General features: G+C 43.0%; 1 protein-coding gene across 4 annotated transcripts in view; it reads left to right on the top strand.

The window, feature by feature from the left end:
* C2CD2 (C2 calcium dependent domain containing 2) overlaps window positions 1-16450 on the top strand; it is a 39124-nt gene that overhangs the window by 12558 nt on the left and 10116 nt on the right. For all 4 annotated transcript variants that reach the window (XM_074602562.1, XM_074602583.1, XM_074602573.1 and 1 more), the window contains exons 3-10: window positions 1132-1251; window positions 1676-1777; window positions 5598-5720; window positions 6023-6143; window positions 9863-9971; window positions 13061-13122; window positions 15512-15651; window positions 15943-16114. In XM_074602562.1, the coding sequence (XP_074458663.1) occupies window positions 1132-1251; window positions 1676-1777; window positions 5598-5720; window positions 6023-6143; window positions 9863-9971; window positions 13061-13122; window positions 15512-15651; window positions 15943-16114 (949 nt within the window). The remainder of the gene's footprint in view (window positions 1-1131; window positions 1252-1675; window positions 1778-5597; window positions 5721-6022; window positions 6144-9862; window positions 9972-13060; window positions 13123-15511; window positions 15652-15942; window positions 16115-16450) is intronic.

Below are 16450 nucleotides of genomic sequence, written 5' to 3'. Positions count from 1 at the left end.
TAAGTGCGCAAACGTAATTTAATAGCAGACATGCAGAGTTTCCCTCAAACATCTTGCAGCGAATTATTTATCTGCACATGGCATTAACCTGGTTAGCTTTGCCCGAGTCAATCTAAGGAGGGCTCAGATGTCCTTTCCAACAGTGGAGCTGTGGGGACAGTAAGCACAGAGGGACAGTGACAAGCAGCTGTCTTCAACCAGCAGAGCTCTTTGCGAAGCGAGCTTCTCTCCCTGGCGTAATGAGTGATTTCTGACTTCTCTACCTGTGCTTGGGTTTTCCCGCGCCGCCAGGCGCTTTCTGCACACTCCAGGAATTTTGCGCAGCAGCTCTGGCACCTCAGTCGGTTTGCAGAGGAGAGGGAGGAAAAAGCATGCAGTGTTTGTAAACTCAGCGTGATAACAAGTTAAATTACTGCTCATAAAAGTGAGGGAGTGTACTCAACGAGGTCTGTTGCAGTCAAGTGGCATACAAAGTTTTCTCAAATGTTTAGCTTCGTCACCAAACTTCAGGGCCTTTCTTGGTTTGGTCAAAGACTTGAATAAACTTTTAAAGGCTCCTGCCCCTTCCCACCCCACTGGGAACTGGAATTAATTACTCACACAAAATCCTCTTCTGCAGCAGCAGGGTTATGCCAAAGTTTCACATTTGTAGGATAACATTAAACCAAATATTGTTTGTTAAAACCAGCTGTCCTATGGTAAGCTACTCAGTTCAGAGCAGAAGAGGAAGAAGAACAAGCTTCTTTGTCTCCCTTGTGCAAAATTGTGATCTTTGAGCTTTTAATGTATAGATACGTGAAACACAAAGGACTCTTTGTCAAGTGAGGGGTTAACTTTCGTATTGGATAACAATACAAAAGAAATTTTGGAAAATACCAGAATTACCAGGTATTACATTCTGTGTCCAGAAGTGAACACTTGAACTACGGTTTTTAGAAGTGAATGTACAGAAGGAGGTCGGGAAGTTAATGACATTGTTTAGAAATCTCTCACCTATGGGATTTAACATGATTCTGGTAGCTTAAAGTCCTTCCTTTTCTTAGTTCCTTTCTTGCCTTCACCAAACGTTCTTCTGAAGACTAAAGTATTTTTCGCTTCCTTTGTTTCCCCCCACCCCTTTCATTTCTTTAGGTTGTTTCTTGCAATGTTGTGGGTGATTCCGTTAAATTTGTTGTCAGTGTCTCACATACTTCGCCTGGGGCTGCAGAAAGTCAGTCATACAGCGTGAAATTGTCTCCACTTTACTTGCAGGTAAAGTATTAAGTGTTACACTCTCTCTTCTTCCTTTTGTTCCGTCTCATCCTGCAGCTGAGCTGAACCTCCTGTTTGCAAAATGCATACAAGCTCTTGTTAATTTCGGTAACATGTTTAATAATATTACAGTTTCCCTTTGGGGCAAGTGATAAATTCATAAATTAAGCCGCCTCTTTAGGGGACGGTGGGTAAATAACATATTGGGTAAACTACTTGGATGTGTAGAACAACAGTACCCTTTTTTGACTGGTGTGAACTATCAAAGCTTAAGTAACTTCTGCCTTCTTAGACTATCACTCTGAATTTACTTACTCAGAAACTGGTATCATTCCTCCTTTGGCGAGCATTAGTATGGAGCTTGACCTACAATTTCTTTACAGGACACCAGAACACTGTCTAATAACTGTTTTCCTATCCACAGCTTCAGCTCTATGTGAAAGACAAAGGAGAAGATGTCAAAGTTGAGTGGCTCCTCATTAACGCCAATGAAACCAACTTTGAAATCCAGCCAACAGTGCAGGAGGTCAGTCCGTTAGTTTTATTTGTTGTAATGGTAGAGAAGATGGGTCTCCATCCCTTCAGTGCAAAACGCAGTGTAATGCTGTAGGTTAGCAGTAGAAGTGTATAGAGATAAGGTATCAGGTGAGGCTGGAAAAGCTGAAGCAAAAACGCCCATTCCTTTCTGCTGGCTGCTTTTGGTAGAAGTGTGGGGCAGTCACCTGTCGGCAGTGCCGACTTGAACTGCTTCAGTGACATCTGCCATGGCTTGTCCATCAAAACCTTGCATCTCTGAAATCTGGGAGCATTTCTCAAGATTACTGAAGCATTAAAGATAAATCAAGTCTGTATTTGACAGACAAATGACTTCACAAACATTTTCCATCCAAATTCAAAGGTGTGAAAAATGTCTGTTCCTAAATACCTTCTTTCAGACCACTTCTAAAATAATAAAAAACCCCAATTGTAATGGTATTCCTATCAAAGTAATTACAAAGTTGTCCCTTCCTTAACTTAAATCAGTTTTGAAATCTGGCAACGATAGTTTAGAAACAGCTCTGGAAAAAATACAATTATTTAAGGAAATGATGGATGATCTAAAAACATCTTGGTGCTTTTGGAATTGCACCTTATCTTAGTATATAAACACTGATTCAGTGGGGTTTTTTTACTGGGACATCCCCTGAAAGAGTTTCTTCATGACTGAGACTCTCTTCTGTGTTTGACCCTTCACAGTATGTTTTTGGCACAAACATGGTGACTTAGGCCTTTCCTTACAACACTGGGTGAAGGCTTGCTTGTATTTTGTGAACTTGTTTTTTTTTGACCGAATGCCTCATTAAAAAATAGGTTTATTTTGTAGTAGAGCTGCTTCTAAAGACCTGTGCTGAGTGACCTAGAATTGTAATAATTTATTACCACAGTTTTTGTACACAAAAATGTGAAACTCGTAACTAAGACAGATGAGTCTTTTGAAGTGCGTTTTAATGTAGATTTTACTGTGCACACATAGCAGTGTAAATGGCCCTCACGTGCTGGGGTGGCGTGCTGATTATCCACATCTTGAACGGTCATTAAGTACTTCCTGGCAAATGCAGATGAGTCTGGTACAGTCACTGGAGTTCACAACCTGCTTTTTGAGAGACGCCTGAGTCTAGGGTTGCAAAGGATTTGCAACTTGTTGCGCTTTGCCCCCGTTTTTCAAATGGGCCTGTTAAGTTCTTAATAGTTAAGGGCTTCATTTTCACCTTGAAGTTTCTATCAGCACTTAGGGAAGAGAAGAGGCAATAAACAAAGAGCTAAAACCCGTGAGCAACCTACATCTTGGAAATTGCTTCTGCTCCTGAACTTAAATGTCAGCTTTTGTGTCTTGTTTTTTCCTCTTTTGGAAGCAATATTGTATGTACAAATAAATACCTTTAATTGCTTGAGATCTTCTACGCAGTGGTTTTGTCATCGGTCAGACAAGGTGGGTATGATAACCTCTTTTCTGTTGATAATAACTGAATGAACCTGAGTTGCGTTTGGCAACCTGCCTGACTGGCAAGGCTTGGGTTTGCATGCGGTTGTGCTGCTACTGTGACTTTTTGTGCTGGTGTGCCCCAGGCTAGCCACGGTAGCTGACTGTACACCCCTAGCCCATATCAAACCCAAAGTGAAATGTGTTGTCTCAAGCTTTTTTGGTTGGCATTTAAGCCATCATGGCTTGCCTTGTAGGGGATGTTGTGATGGAACATCACTTTCCAAATAAGGATGGCTAAAAATTAAGTTGGGCTGGCAGGAGGCTCTCTAACCAAACGGCTTTCCAAATAACCATGGAAACATCAGAAAATACCTATGAGTAGAACTCCAATAACTGTTGTTGCTGTTGTTACCGTTAAATAACAAATGTCAGATTAGATTGATGGCAAAGCGAGGGGCGGCTGGGATTTTACAACTTGACATTGTTCTTCATCAAACAGTGTTTAGATGAAGGCAGGGGAGGGAAATTACCTCCAAACCGGTGGAAACTAACTATGATTTATCTGGTTACTTAAATAACATAAATAACGAAACTACTGAAACCGAAGCTTTAGGCAGCCTTATTCATTAATATTTTTAAAAGGGTATTATCTGCAAGGGAGTGGACAAAGCAGGGTTTCTGTGGGACTGGTGGACGCTGCTGTCGTATGTTTTGAACATACATGACTTGATGACAGGTCATCAAAGGGTGGTTTGGTGGGGAGGCAGTGAAACAGGATTTCTGTGCGCAACATTCCTGGGATTTTTATGAAGCACCCTAAATGTTTCTGTAACGCTTGGGTAATTGGGAAAGGGCCATCACTCCAAATCTGTTTGACCTGTTGTGCGAGCTGCAAGCAGACCTTTGGGAGTGCAGAAGTCATTGCAGGATCATTCTCCCACACCCGAGAAAGGACCCAAGGCTTTTGAAATGACAGATTGCCTCTTGCGACGAGATCTCTCGGTGACGGAGGAGCGTGGGACAGGGTGTCTGGGGTGGCAGAGCACTGTGTTCCCAGAGATGTGGCTCTTTGAGGCTTGGGCTGGTGCTGCCGGGTAGCTTTGCTGTGCCGCACGGCTGCACCAGCGTGGCTCGGGTAACACCGTGTTATCAAGGCAGTCCACCAGGATTAAGCCTTTGCTCCCTGACTTGATCTCCCGGTTGGTGCCGATTGGGCGTCCTTGTCACCAGTGTGCCTTGTCTTTGCAGCAGGGCCCATTTTGTTGTCCTCGGTATGCCAGTTGTAGGGGTGCTCCCGTCAGACAGCAGCGTGCGGAAGGGTGCCTTTTTCCTGCTTTGTGTGATTATCGCATTCTCCAGCTACTCTGTATCTGCATCTGTAAATCAGTTCCCTGTCTTTTAAAGCCTGGTTTGGTCATAGTAAAGTCCCTTAAGTGTAGTACCAGGTAAGAAAAGATGGATGAGTCCTCCATTGTTTAAGTCAGATCTTTGTCTCCTACTTCACTATTGTCTTTAGAAAACAAACCTCACTGAGTGAGATTTCTCCTGGACTACCTGCAGAGCACCTGGGTATCAAACTACCCTTTCTGTGCTAGCTTTATTTAAAATCCACTCCCTGGAGGTGACTGAGCAGAAGAGACTTTGTGAGTGGCATGGCATGGGAAGCAGGCTTCTCCAGGGGCACTGGGAGGGCAGGGGTGGTTCACCGTCCTCATACACCTTATAATTAGTCGTGTGAAGCTACGTGAGTAAGCAAAATCTGTGGTCTGTTCTCATCCCTCAGAGATAGTGGTGTTAAGCACAGATTGCCATGAGATTTCTGAATGGACAAACGTACGGGTCAGTCCCCCAGAGCAGCATGACTATCTGTCCATGCAGCGCACTTTTCGGCAAGGTTGAAGGCCTCCAAGAGATGCTATAGTAATTTATTCAGTGCAGCACAGGATTAGCTTCTTCTCAGCTGTTGCAAGCTGGCATAACTCCCATTAAATTAGTGGAACAGTGCCGATCTGCTTATCTGATGACCTGATCTGCTCTCTCAGAGGGGTGCAAAGCAGTACGAAAACTTTAAAACACCAGCATAAGATATAAACTGTTAGTGAAACTTCTGGTTTTGTGGCTAATAGCTGTGCCTTCCTAACTCTCAGAAGAGCATGTGACTTTTTCAGTGTATATTTCTAGTTCTCCTTTAATGCATAATATAGAACTTTAAATAATTATTTGCATGATCTCTTGTTACATTTTGTTGTTGGCAACAGACACCATGTCTCTCTGACAAAGTTAATGTTCAGTAGCTTTGGTGGTTTAGATAAACCAAATTAATTTTTGCCTTGACTTTTATTCTTCTGAGTTTTGAGAAGCGTGATTGTTTGTTTCCTCTTAGGGACAGACAGCAGGGACATGTGCAATATCTGAAACGCTCAGAGGTGTTTTGAAGAACCTCTTTAGCTCAGTTTCTCCATCTGTAGTGTTGAGTACGAGGCCTACAGATATAAAGGAGGTTCAGGTAAGTCTTACTCCTACCTAAACCTTTTGAGAAGTCGCCTTCTGCTTAGTGTTTTTATTATATATTCGTGACTCACAAATGACTAAGTTTAACACCATTTGGTGGTCAGAAGCAACTGGAACGCATTCTTTAAAACCACATAGCCTTTGGCAGTGAAGGCTTTGTGGTCATAATTCCTCTATGGCTGTCTGTTGGTGTTACACCCCACCGCATGTCTGCTTCCCTATATCAATGTGACAGAAGTTCAAAGTATTTTGTATTTGCATACGTGTGATCCCTCTTGTTGTGCTTGCTTTTCACAGAATGTACAGAACATAAGCCTTCTCCCTCAGGGCACTAGTCCGCCTAAACCTCCAAGGGCTCATGAACTCAAACTGCTGGTAAAGAACATCGCAGTAAACCTAACTGATCACAGTGCTGCAGGTAACGTAGCCCATGCAATGCTGCACATTTTCAAGCAGGGTGGTTGTTTTTTTTTCCCTTTTGGGTGAAATCATTTGGAAGTTGTGAGTTACAACCTTGTCTCAAAACAAGACGTAAGAAATTGCATTACTCCGAGAAACAGACTTAGTCATGCTTCTACAAAACTGTGTATGTTTTGGTTTGAGTATTTCAACATCTCGATCTTGTAAACAAATCCATCATTTTTGAAAACAAATTGCAATGAGCATCTTTATAAAGTTGGTTGGTCATTTTCTGGAGTTTAATTTTAATTTCTAAAAGTTATCACTTTGTGTGTACCCAAGATGGGGGGCTCAAATCCAGCTCTCCATTAACTGCCAGCGATGTCATTGGTTTGGTTCAGTATTACCTTATTTTTACAGCTACTTTCCCTTTACTTCTGAGCAATTTTCTGATTTATCTGAAACTCTCCTTCTGTATGGAAACGCTCCTCAAAGGTGGTGTATTGTTGGGGATTTTTCCCCCTAATACAGTGACACTTGGGGTAGGGGAGGGAGTACCTCTTGCAAATGGAGAATGAAGCTGAAAAGGTCACTCCCTGGTGAAGTTGCACTGTTGGTTTGAGAAAGAAGCCCCAAGCCTGCCTAGCAAGTATTCAGACTTCTTCAAGTGCAAGCACGCCTGCATCACTGATTGAGGCATGAGCAAGCATATTTCAGATTTTGTCAGCGGAAATACAAATTTGAGGCTCTGTTATTTATGGTCACTAACAATTCCATAAGAGTCTTTTTAGTGGAAGCTTGTGGCTGCTAAATTGGGCAAGGCACTATTTTTGGATAAATATATCCTACTTGCTGTACTCCTTTTTTCAGTTAGATGTAATAGGTTTCTGCCCCAGACTCTTGCATAATGCTGCTTTGCTCATCCTGATTGGAAATGATTCCCCTGTAACTTTCTGCTGACTGTTTTTTAAAAACAAATTATTTTTATAGCAGTTCTGGAACTCTTTGCAGTGCGATGTCCTATATAAATAAAACTGTGCTGGAAACTGTAGATTGCAGGAACACCTCATTCAGAATTTGCTATTACTGTACAGTTTTGTAGTGCAAACCAAGCTTTTCAATAGAGCAGATCATTTTGGCCACCTTCAAAACTCATGAGATGAGGTGGCTTTATGTGCATACCATGCATACAACAGAGGATTCATCTTATAGGAAGCCTCTCTGCCCGCTCCCTGAAAATGAGAGGAAGAGGGAACGATTAATGTGCTCTGCTTTGAGAACACAGATATTGAGAGGCAAAAGCACCGCTTGCTCTTCTAGAAGGAGATGGAGGGAATTTTGCTGGTTCCCTAGCAACTCGGGGAGTGTAAACGCTTTGGAACTGCATATGAGAAATAAAGCTTCATAGTGGGGTTTAGCTGATACACTCGAAACCCCGTGGAAATAGTGCACAGCTGGGAAGATGCTAGCTTCTGGACATAGCTTGCTGCCTTGTAATTATTGTCCTCTTCCCTTTTCCTGGCCTTGTCTTGCAGCAATAATTCATTATCTTGTTGCAACTCTGGGACTCAATAAGAGTGTGCAATATGGCAGGCTAACCTGCATAGATACGTAGAGGACTGGGGAGGGGTGGTTTGTCTGTCTTGATCATTATCATCGTATGGATGCTAACATGATTTATAGGAGCTTGTGGCTTTCCTGTAGATACGTTGGTTCAACTGGTAAGTAACCAGTAGCAGAACTGGCCTCTGCTTATGGGCTGTGCCCATTTTTGGGCTCCTTAGTTTGGGTATGTAAACAAAGATTATCCTAGATTTAGTACTATATGGTCCACAGTGTGTCATCTAGGGCAAAAGTGATTTCTGCTGTTAAGGAAAAAAGTGGTGAGTTGTGTGCACTAGGGTGTGGAGGGCAGAAATGTTGAAATACCCTGTCAGTGTCTCTGGTGTAATTTCAAGCAGAGCTGTACAGGCGTTTCTGGCCGGTGCTGCTGGCAGCAAGAGCAGGCTGCAGAGACATATGGCTCGGTTAACAGAAAACCACCCCAGGTTCATTAACTCAGGCTCAGCGTGCTGCGACAGCAGCTAAACTACTTTACTCCAGGGTTAGCTTGGATCCCAGATAAGCTGCCTGTACACAGTGCTTTGTCTCTAATAACCTTGCCAGGCCCAAGCTGCTTCTGTGCCGGAGACAGGGCTCATCCACAGCACTGGTACACCACCAGAGGACAACTGGGAGTTGATGATAGTAAACATAAACTAGATTCTTCTGGAGAACTGGAAGCAGTGTATCTTTTGTTTGCTTTGCACACAGTCAATACTGAGTTTCTTGCCACTTCCCGTGGTGTTTTGGAGCGCTGGGGCTGAAATGATTTCTAATGCTGTGAAAGCCATTCAAAAAAAATTTTTTTAAGAGTAACACATTGTGCAAACCATTTCCCCTTGGAGCAGCAATATAACTACTCTGATATGCCGATTTGCCACACTATCAAATTCAAAGATTAAGGTAGAGATAATTCTGCACCAGTACTCTAAAATGCCGTGAACTTGTAAAAAACTGCAGTCCACAAAGCCATTGTTAATTAACATTACTGTCATCATTCACTTGCTAGCAGAAAAAAGCTTGCTTTGATGTCCAAAGAAACCACCGTGACTGTAGCCAGTAGGAACTTTCAAAACTCATGGTATTTTTAAAGCAGCTGAAAGCAACTTTACTCCCTCCCCTCTTTGCACTCACACTGCCACCTCCTTGCTGTTCATTCTGTCTCTCCATCCTTTTTGATCTTTTTATGCCTGCGCTTTTTTGCTTCGTGCCAGAATTTAAATCAGGTCGTCATGTTTCACACTATGCGGGCAAACCGCATCCTGGGGTGCATCAAGCCCAGCATAACCAGCCGGTCAAAAGAGGAGATTATCCCGCTGTATTCAGCGTTGGTGCGGCCTCACCTGGAGAACTGTATACAGTTCTGGGCCCCACCATTTAAGAAGGTGTGAAGGTCCTTGAATGCTTCCAGAGGAGGGCAACAAAGGTGGTGAAAAGGCTTGAAGGCACATCCTGTGAGGAGCAGCTGAGGACTTTGGGCTTGCCTAGTTTGGAGAAAAGGAGGCTGAGAGACCAGCTCATTGCTCTCTACAGCTTCCTGAGGAGGGGAAGTGGAGAGGGGGGTGCTGAGCTCTTCTCCCTGGAATCCAGTGGTAGGACGCATGGGAATGGTTCAAAGCTGCATCCGTCAGGGGAGGAATAGACTGAACATTAGGAAGCATTTCTTTACTGAGAGGGTGGTCAAACACTAGAACAAGCTTTCTGGAGAGGTGGTCAGTGCCCCAAGCCTGTCTGTTTAAGAGGCATTTGGAGAAAGCCCTTAAGAACATGCTTTAACTCTTGATCAGCTCTGAATTGGTCAGGCAGTTGGACTACGTGATTGTTGTAGGTTCCTTCCAACTGAAATGTTCCGTTCCATTGCATTGCATTCCATTCCATTCTGTTCTATTCTATTCTAATGTAGGACAATGCATAGGACAATGGTGACCCAATCTTGACCATAGCCATTAATGTAGATGGTATACAAACTGAAGGGAAAGAAGAAATTTATTTTGTGGGTGGGTGAGGAGGTGTCTCCAATAGTCTGTTCAAAAGCACCATATGTAAGGAAGGGGGTTCTTCACTTTATTTTGAATGAGTATGCCTCCTGGGGATGGAATATTAATAACTGGATATTGATTTTTCTTACCCTTACAGGCAGCACAAACCTTGCATGTATAGTTCAGTTGAATGACCCTATGCAGAAGTTTTCCAGCTCTGTAGCCAAAAATGCTGCAAATCCCTTTTGGAAGGAAGAGTTTATCTTGTAAGTAACTTACCTCCTAGGAATACTTTTATAATAAAGCATTTTTTTTGATTAAACTATGTGAGATTTCAAGGCAAGAATGACATTTTGAAATATGTCTTGTCGGATGGCCTCAGAGAAATCTGGAGCCAGTAGGGACTTCAGGATATCTAATTACCCTCTTCATGGATATGAGATCAAATAGGTCTCCAGATCTTCCCTGGTGGGTATCTGATTCTAGTAAATGACAGCAGTAACAGGTATAATAAATCACCCTGTGATTATACAGTGACAAAAAAAATATAAGCAAGGTTTTGGAGTTACTTTACCGTGAAAGCTCCATTTGAGGAAATCTGATGTCTCTCCTTTCCCTCCCCTGAGTGGGAAATGTAAATGCGCCAAAAAAAATTGACCATCTAAATGAGTGGTGGCTACGATTAAAAAGGGAGTGTAAAATTAACTAGGTTTTTTTTCTGTAGAACAAAAATGGGAATTTCGGGCAGTCTGCACGATATTCTGTGATTCACACAGCTTCTGTAAATAAGGTCAAAAGCGAACAGTTTTAGAACTATTTTCATTTCCACTTTATGGTGGCAGAGCAGAAATATCTGGTAGCTTCTGTACTGTATGAGGAAGGGGGAGCCACTGATGGTGGGGTGGGTCAGAGGAGTGTTTCTCTAGTGGCTTTAAACACATGCACAGACAGGCAGAAGCAGCTTCCCAGGGGAACGGAGTAGAGATGCTGCCATGCAACATACTGCAGATACTGCTTGGTTTTTTTTTCTACCAGATTATTAATGTGAGAGGCATTTGATATACAGTGGAGTCTCTGGTTCTTGTAGCTTTCATCTCCCATCTTAGTTCCATTCCCCTCTCTCTATATATATATTAAAAATATATTTCAGAAAGTAGTGCTGCTTGTTTTCGTGTGACATTTATCTTCACTCTCTAGTGAGAGCCTGACATGCAGTGTACCCATTCCCTCTCTTGCAAAGCAGAGGCTTAGCTTACAAGGAACTGAGCGCGTATTCAGACCCGTGCCTGTCCGTGGGGAGTGCTCTCTTCCTCGAGGGGCGGTGCGTGCTTCTGCGTGCTCCTCTTCAACTTGAAGGGGGACTGAGCGTCCAGTGCACTGATGTTTTTCTGCCTCCTCATCGCAGTTTATTGGACTGCGCCTGTGAAGGTTATGGACCGTGCACTGCAGAAACAGGAGACCTGAGGGGAAAAGCGACAGGGGCTGCTTGATTTGAAGGAAGGCGCCAGGATCGGTCATCACAAGCTGTACAGGACTTGGAGAACACCAGGCCCTTCTGCCGAGGGTGGAGATGATTAGAGTCACTATAGGCAGCAAAGAAAAACTGATGTAGAAAAACACTGAAAGACCTCACCTTTTTATGTGGTCTGATGGAGGGTGTGTACCTGGTTCTCATCCTGCTGTCAAGTGGGAAAGCAGCTAGGAAGCTTTCTTCCTTCAGACGCAATAGAGTCCAAGGACTTATAAAGTCTGATTTTAGTTACGGGGACGTACAGCTTTTGTGGAAAGCCACAGATTAGATGACATTCTTCCGTGCCAGTGTGCTGCACTGCCATCAAGACTTAAGGATTAACATGATACGGTTTCCTCTCCACAGTAAGAGGGAAAAAAATGCACTTCTGTAACAGCTTTCTGTTCTGGAGTGTCTCAAAGTGCTTCAGCCACTGGGTTTGTGAATCACTTCAGCCATCTGTTGGTAGAACAGCATCCGTACTTGGTGTCACAGAGCAAACATGTTCCCAACAATTTCGGACAGGAAGTTTGTAAGAATAATACCCTTTCCAACTGAAAGTGCAGAGGGAGGGCAGGCAGGATGTGATTAAGTTGACTGGAATTTCACCTTGAAGCCAGGCATAATGCTGGGTTTTCCTCAGCACTGGCTGCTTTTCAGAAGTGCATGAGGTAAGCTTAGGGACTTTTACAGATGAGCGATCAGGATTTGGCTGAATATCTTCTTTCAGATTCACATCCCGCCCACTCCATTTCTTTCTTCAAAAACAAAAATACCTCCCAGTATGAAGACCAGTGTTTTAGCCGCCATGTCAGGCTCTGCTTTAGCTTTATGGGAAGAGCAGCAATAGTACCATCAAGGTGCTTCCTTGCAAGTTTTGGAGGTGCAGGAGGGGGATGGTAGTGGCAGGGAAAAGCTTAAAACCTGCTGCATAGGTGATGTCCCGCTGCGTCTAATGGAGGTGGGATGCCTGCCGCCAAGATCACACCATCCTGAAAATGGAGACATACAAAAATAAAATACATATATGTGTGCCCTTAAGGTTTTTGGGAGAACACCTACTGAGAAGGTTATAAAATCAAGTTTTACTGGAAGTTTCCTCAGTAGGTACCCAGTTTGCTTCACTGTCTCAATTAGAAGAAAGGTTTTGTACCTGTTGTCTAGTCCGTCTTACGACGTACCGCCTATGTCCGTATTTCTGCTAACAGTTCATGTTGGTTCTGTCACACAGAAACTAGTTTTTGTTATCTTGCAACATCCTTGAGTCTTATTTTGAAAAAGTAGTACTCTTCTTGCATAAAATTGTAACAGCTTTTGTTTACTTGTTTCTATCCTGCTTTTGCAGGACACTTTCCTGCTTTGACAGGATACCCCCCCGGCTTTGAATGGGTTGTTGGTTGGACCTGTTCCAGCACCTTGACTTACAAATTTGATCCTGCCAGGAGAAAAATAGCCTCTTAGTGCAGTGGTGTAGCAGTTGGGATTAGGGACCAACATCAGCTTGAGGGGCAGCGTTGGTCAACTGCCAGGGAGAGGAAAAGACTCTGGAATTTTAGGCAACCAAGCTTCTGCAGCAGGGCTGGAGAGAAGCAAGCCAGGTGTTTTCTGACTATGATCCCTTTAGTCAGTCCTACCTGAGGTCAAAAAGACGCAACATGCACAGTGTGCCTGGTAGTGCTGCCGTGTAGCGCTGCCTGCCTGGGTTAGCAAGTTGTACTGCCGGGCTTAGTGCGGGACAAGAAAAGTTAGGGTGTTGGCAGCTGGAATGGGAAAGGGGAAAACCTAAGTGGGGAGGAAAATCTGCTCGCCTGCAAAGACTTAACGTAGTTTCGTTTTCCTTCACAGTGAACTAAGTGCCAAATCAAAAGCATTGCAACTGCAAATAGTAGAAGATGGAAAGTTGGATAGTAAGTATTAAAACTGAATTATCTTGCATGATCAGCTCGTGAGCATTGCTAAAGTCCTCTTTTAGTTCTACCAAGCTTTATAGCCATGTAAGAAACCCTCAGATTTCTGAACCTGCATGAAAGTGTAGATGTCTTACGCTGACTTGTCCTGGCATTGAAATCGGGTGTGCCTCAAGCACGGCTCTAGGGAGCCCTGGCGGGAAGAGCAGCTGTGGAAAGGAGATCAGCTGAAAATAGTCAGCCAAACTTGTATGAAATGGAGAGCTTGGGGTAAATTTGTAACTTAAATTTGTGGTTTTAAGCTCCATAAGCCTGTCCTTAAATTTATGTCCTAGAGTTGAAATCCTTGGAAAATCACAGAGGTCTCGGGCAACACTGATTGGCCTGGGTTAAGTGCTGTCTATGTACACTATTACTTCCATCAGTAATCACGGACGGAAGAGAGAATACTCGGTTCATGTGTCTCCATCCTCCTCAGAGTTAAGATTACAGAGAAGCCTTGAGTTTCTTTCTAGACTGTCAACATCCTGAGGCCTTTATTTGCTGATAGCCTAATTTTTCAGCCTTGTAAACTTTTAACAGATCCACTGTGAGCAGTTTTGGTTTCAAGTTAAGCTTTCCAGGTCTTTCTGTGGCTGAAAGGGGATCATAGGCATTAATCCTAAGTCCTTCCTTTTCAAGCCCCAGAGGCTGCCTAGCAATTATCAGGTATAAAACACACTAATTCTGATTATATTGGATTAAATATAAGACTTGGGGGCTGAAACTTTTTTACTACTTAATTCTATTGTTGCAGTTTGCAAGTAGCCTTCAGTGGCAAGAAAACCGCTCCACTGATCTATTGCATTTGTTTTTTTTGGAGAAGCGTTACCTTCCTTGGGGGGGGTAAGGGGTGGGTGGGTGCCGAGACCAGACAGCGTGTCGAGGTGTTTGCCTGAGCTTTGTAAACTTGCTCCAGGTGCTTCATTACTTGGGCTTTATTGAACTGATGACACAGCATCATAAATTCTTCTCCTATACATTGCCTGTTCTTTTGCTGATCTGGAGTTTTGCTGTAGCTAGAAATAGTAACTGCATTTCACCTCTTGGATCCATTTGCTTTTTCCTTCTTACGGCAGGTTGCAGGCATAAAACGGAACAAAAAAGAAGCACTAATTTTTGACACTTAGTTAGTTCTTTGTGTTTTAGTACTGTCAGTTATATCCAACTGAGTTCAGGATAAAGTTGTATTGGCCAAAGCTTTTTGTACCCAGGGATGAAAAAAAATATGCTTTCACTCATAGAGTCTTGTGATAGTGGAGGAAGGCTTGGCCGATAATATATTAGGTAATAATATTTTATCTAAGCCACAGTTAATAAATTAATAACTAATATTGCCAAGTGGACTATGTTTGATTTTTGGTTTGGGGTTACTGTATTTATTGTTTTAATAATCTACATATACAAAGTCGTGCAATACCTTGCATGCGATCTGTGATTATCTGTGGGACTGGGAAGTCAAATTTAGGCAAATGCTTTAAAAAATTTCTTTGATGTGGATGCTGGTTTTTATTTTTAACAAAAAAACCGGGATCTATAAACAGTCAGCAAACATATATTGTTTCTTGCTTAAAGTTTAGTCTTGCCTGTACTTGTGCATTTTTAGCAGTGGATCTTCCAAACAAGCAGTAACATTCCATATCCTACTGAGCATGTAACTACCAACCACGTTTCTTGAAGAAAAAAAGTCCTAATTGATTGCACTGGCGATCATCTTTCTTCCACTCTCCCTATACCATCTTAGCTGTTCTTCTCCCAGAAATTTGCCTAGAAAAGTCAAAGTAGAATCATATTAGTAAGGAGAGAGCTGAGTAATGTGAATATAACGTAGATCTCTATTTTTCTTTGTATTCTGCAGAAAACTAGGACTTCATCCCTGAAATCATGCAGTGATTTTACTGATATTTTGCTCCAGTCTAGTGTAGCTAATAAAGTAAGGGGAGGAATAAGAGAACTGCTGAACTTGCACTGAAGGTGAAATTAAGGAAAAATATTATTAAAGATGCGCCAGTTGGCCAGGAATTCAGAATATTCTCTGAAATGAAACATTAGATGGTTTCTTTTCCCCTTAACATTCTGCATATACAGGAAAAAATAATGGCCAGAAGTAGTGGCAAATAAGTAATGTTTCATGTCTCCAATCTTCCCTGTTGCACAGTATTAGGCCAGGCTGAGGAACTGTCATAAAATGGAAAGCAACTGTAAAAACTGCCATGTTTCTGCCTCGTGGTGTGGAACCAGTTCTTGCAATGAGCTGCCTGTGTTCTTCCTCCTCCTTTCCCATCTCCTCGCCCTTCAACATACTGACAGCTCGAACGTGCGCTGATTTTGTTGCTTTTGTTTCTTCTAGGACCTTTATCCGCAAAGGTGACTGTACCTCTAGACTTGTTCAGGAAACAACCTTCTGGCCAGCAAAGCTTTGCACTGAACAGCAGGGCCAGCGAGGGCAGCTCAGAGCCGGGGCCCGGGCTGGGATCCATTAGTGCGGAGGTATGACTGCGTTTGGATGGTTTTACAGGGGATCTTTTACTTCGGGAGGTACTTGGGAATGCTCATCTTGTGCTTTGGACTATCACTCGCAGCGCAGTGCCATTTGTGGCTGAGTCAGAGTAGCGCATTCGGATTGCATGGTAACACTTCACAGGGTATTTGGGTCTATCAAAAGAATCAGCCGTTTGGCTCTTGAACGTTAGTAAAAATGTTAAGGGAGCACTAGCTAGAAATGTTAGTGTCCTTCTTACTTGACTGTGCTTCTAAGGTGACATTTTTTTGTCTTCCTAGTTCTCTTTTATAGAACCCAATGAATTAAAGACGTGGCAAGTCTCTTCTCCAGTGCCAGCCACTAAGATAGAAAAGGATCGCACTGTGATGCCCTGTGGGACTGTGGTCACTACTGTCACTGCTGTGAAAACCAAACCTCGTCTAGAAGGGAGATCATCTCCACTGAGCACAGGTGAGGAAGTCCACTTCTTTGTGTTTGCTCTTAGGGTTATCCATAGAGACCAGGAAAAGTTGAGGGGGCGGGATGTAAGGAAAGGACCAGGAGAAGTTGGGAGGCGAGCAAGATGTAAGGGAAGGGGCTGTTTTCCAGGCTTCTGTGATGTGTTGGGGGTGTGCATGTGTCTGTATTCTTCAGAATCAGGTTTTTAATTTTCATGAAACCTTGTTCTTATGAAAGTGGTTAGCGCTTCTTTTAATACACACTGTAAAGCTTCATGGTAGAGCGATAATACAGAAGAGCTTGGGTTTGGTGGATGGTTTTCCACATGACAAAAGTATCAGACTGTTA

Source organism: Larus michahellis, chromosome 1 (genome assembly GCF_964199755.1).
Source record: "Larus michahellis chromosome 1, bLarMic1.1, whole genome shotgun sequence".
In the NCBI taxonomy this organism is placed as follows: Eukaryota; Metazoa; Chordata; class Aves; order Charadriiformes; family Laridae; genus Larus; species Larus michahellis.
This window is presented reverse-complemented; position numbering and strand designations above follow the sequence as displayed.